Below are 3,284 nucleotides of genomic sequence, written 5' to 3'. Positions count from 1 at the left end.
TTTTGTTATATTTATTTCTATCGGTAACATCATTCAATCTTTCTTTTTCAATCTCCTTCACCTATTAAACTCTTTTGTAATCATGCTCACTGCTACAAGCTGCAATTGATCTTTTCTTTTTGTATCATATTAATGTTATTTTGACTCATTACATACCCGCATACTAACAGAACTTGCTGAATAATCTATTCGTAATAATTCCCGTAAATATGAGGCTATTATAGAGAATAAAAGAATTATCTTTGAGCTACAGTCCGTAAGTAGGAAGAAAGTATAAGCTTAATTTGCCCTATCAAGGCCTTATTTGCGTGCATCTCTCTATTCTGATGAATTTTCCATCGTTGGTAGACTATACACCACAGCAGTTGCTTACTAAAGTAAGCTTTACACATACTTTAATCTTAAAGTTATAGAAGTTATTAATATTCCGATAGTATTACCAGAGTATTTTTGCTTAAGCATACTTAATCAAGAGAAAGTAAGCCCATGTAAAATCTTGCTTATTTCAATACAGTTAAATAACAGCACCATGCTAAATATTCAGGTTAGAATTAGATGCATGTAATAGTTTCGAAAAACTGAAGTCACGTTATCCTACAATACTTACATTATAATAGACAATAAATTTTACTCAGCCGATTTTAGAATTTCTACCAAAATCACATTACGCCTTCATATAATTTACAATTATACATTCAATTACGAACTGTTAAGAAATTCTGATAAATCTACCAATAAAAACTCAAATTTAAATTCAAAACTTATTTTTCAGGGTGATAATCTATTGCTACTCACGGACAAAGAACACAATTACGACAAAACAATAAAATTTTCAATGTATAAAAAAATTGGAAGGAATTAAGTCTCATAATTAAATTTTGTACTTTTGTCTAAATATAAATTTACGACGTATGATCTTTAAGATTTAATCATCTTATCCAATTCCGTCTTCTTCTCGCGCTTCGAAGACTTTTTATCATTTCACGGAGCCTTCTGCGAATATTTCCGTCAAATTTCAGATACAAAAATGGATTAATAACGGTGATATTACTGGTTGTGGATACAGCAAGCATACATAACGCAAATAATACTGGATTTCTACTTTGAATTTGAGCGAAAGATATTCCAGCTACACCCATTCCAAACATGACCACAAAATAAGGCAGAGTAGTTAATACGTGGCATGTTGAGATGCTAATTAGTGATTTAATTAATTTCTGCCTGCTAGATATATCCTGCTGTGACGGTTTCAACGGTTGCCCTGGTCGTACGTAATTCCTCTGAAATATTATAATTCGCCAATATGTAACTATAATAACCATTGAAGGTAAAGTATAGTACACGAACGTTAAGGATACTAAGTATACAGAAATGGAAGTCGTCACATTGGGGTAATCACACATAAATTCATCATCTTGACGAGGTTGAAGAAAAGTCATATCAGGCAATGTTACTGCTACGGAAATGATCCAAATGAATACTTCACTGACGATAAGAATCTGACGTTTATGAACCAGGTAAAAATTATTTAACGGTTTCACGCAAGCAAAATAGCGATCGATGCTAATTAAGCACAGATTCATAATTGATATACCATACGATGTATAGACAACAGCGCCTGATATTTGACACATAGCTAGCATACTGAAGGATTGATCTGCATTTTTGGCCAATAGTATTCCAGTAGAAATAAGAGAAGATGTATTGGATATTCCATCAGAAATAACACAGATAAGCATTAGGTAATACGTAGTTTTACGAAAAAATTTGTCAGTCAAAAAGATATATAGTAATAAAGCATTGGCTATTAAACCAATCACGGATATGCTGCCAATGGTTATTGCAATGTATGCATACAGTTGACGATTTTCACTGGTAACGTTAGATTCTTCCATCCTAAAATACTTTTAAAGAAACAAAATTGTTGTACTGAAAAAATGGATATGCCAAAATAGCCGTCGAAGAGGTCAAGAAGATTTACAAAGATCTTCAAATTTATGGAAATGCAGGATCTTTTATTTGCGAATAGCTTTCTATTCTCCTTACCGAAACAATCCCTAAACAATCCCTACTAATTTAAATTAATGACTTTAATAACAGATAGTTTTGTGCAAGTAGCTAACCTTAATCTTTTTCAGTTTTACTCATTATTGAATTAATTATTAAAAATATCTTCTTTTAAAATTGATCTTATCTCTTTTCTATTCGAATGATGATGTCATAACGTGTTTTTTTCTAATAGAACTACCATCTGTACTTTTATGTATTGTGTTTCTAGTCCACTCATATATTAAAGGGTGACTACATAGACTTCATTTCTACTACTCCTACAACTTCCGGCGAGTTAGTTGGGGATTGAATTGAAGTTATCATAAAAGATTCTTTTAATACAGTAAATTTTAATTGTTTATAATGCTTTCTGAGAAGAAATTACTGCAAAGTCACATCCTTATAACAATATGGACGGTTTACTCGTACAAAGAATAATATCCCATATAAAAGCTATCTATTTAAACAACGTAAGGATAAAATATATAGACGTAACTTAAAAGTCGGTACATGATATTTATGATATCATAAAGAAAGATTATTGAATTGAAGTGTCTGCTGCAGATATATCGTAAATTGTTTTTATTATAAAATGACCGAAGATTCTCGAGTATAGCTGCGAATGAACTAGCCGGTCTATTTCACGTTACTCTAAACCGTGGTTTGCTAATTCCTTAGGTTTTGTATTAAGTAATTCTTCACGTTGTCACTCAAAATTTACATATCTTTCTTCGAGACCAATATGTAAGCAAAAACAACTCTGGTACTAAGACATATAGATCTTTTATCACTATTACCGTGTTATTTCACTGTTCGAATAGCTTTGTGGTTGCAGCTTATAAGGCAAGGTCTATCATCATAATTCTAAGTAAAATAGTGAAAGGATTATCATAAATATTGTAAGGTCGGCTGATATACGCACATTTGATATCAATGGCTATCAAGCTTATCAAAGTAATAAATAATGAAATGCTAGTTCAAAATAGTTGAATATAAGAGCGATCTAGCGCAAAGTATGATTAATTATAGTTACTAGCGGCGGGTTAAAATATACCATAATTGAGCCACTACTTTACTTAGAATAATTATAGTTCAAGAAATATATCCCAATAAAGAAGGATAAATAGACTAAATTTGTTTACAAGTATGATGATTTTTATATAAAAAGTTCTGCCATTACTGTTCTTCGTTGTGTGCCTACTGCATGATTTCTTATTAAGAAGGTATTTTTAGTC

At 31.2% G+C, this 3,284-nt stretch overlaps 1 protein-coding gene across 1 annotated transcript; it reads right to left on the bottom strand.

Annotated features, from left to right (window-relative positions):
• Nucleotides 1-929: 929 nt before the first annotated feature.
• On the bottom strand, nt 930-1,895 carry TRIADDRAFT_60077 (uncharacterized protein; the record flags this gene model as incomplete). Its single annotated transcript, XM_002116002.1, has 1 exon — nt 930-1,895. One exon carries the CDS (start codon nt 1,893-1,895, stop codon nt 930-932), a length of 966 nt encoding a protein of 321 aa, XP_002116038.1.
• Between the last annotated feature and the right edge of the window lie 1,389 nt (nt 1,896-3,284).

Source organism: Trichoplax adhaerens, genomic scaffold, assembly GCF_000150275.1.
Source record: "Trichoplax adhaerens TRIADscaffold_13 genomic scaffold, whole genome shotgun sequence".
NCBI lineage: Eukaryota > Metazoa > Placozoa > Uniplacotomia > Trichoplacea > Trichoplacidae > Trichoplax > Trichoplax adhaerens.
Note: the sequence above shows the minus strand (reverse complement) of the source record. Positions and strands in the feature narration are given on the sequence as shown.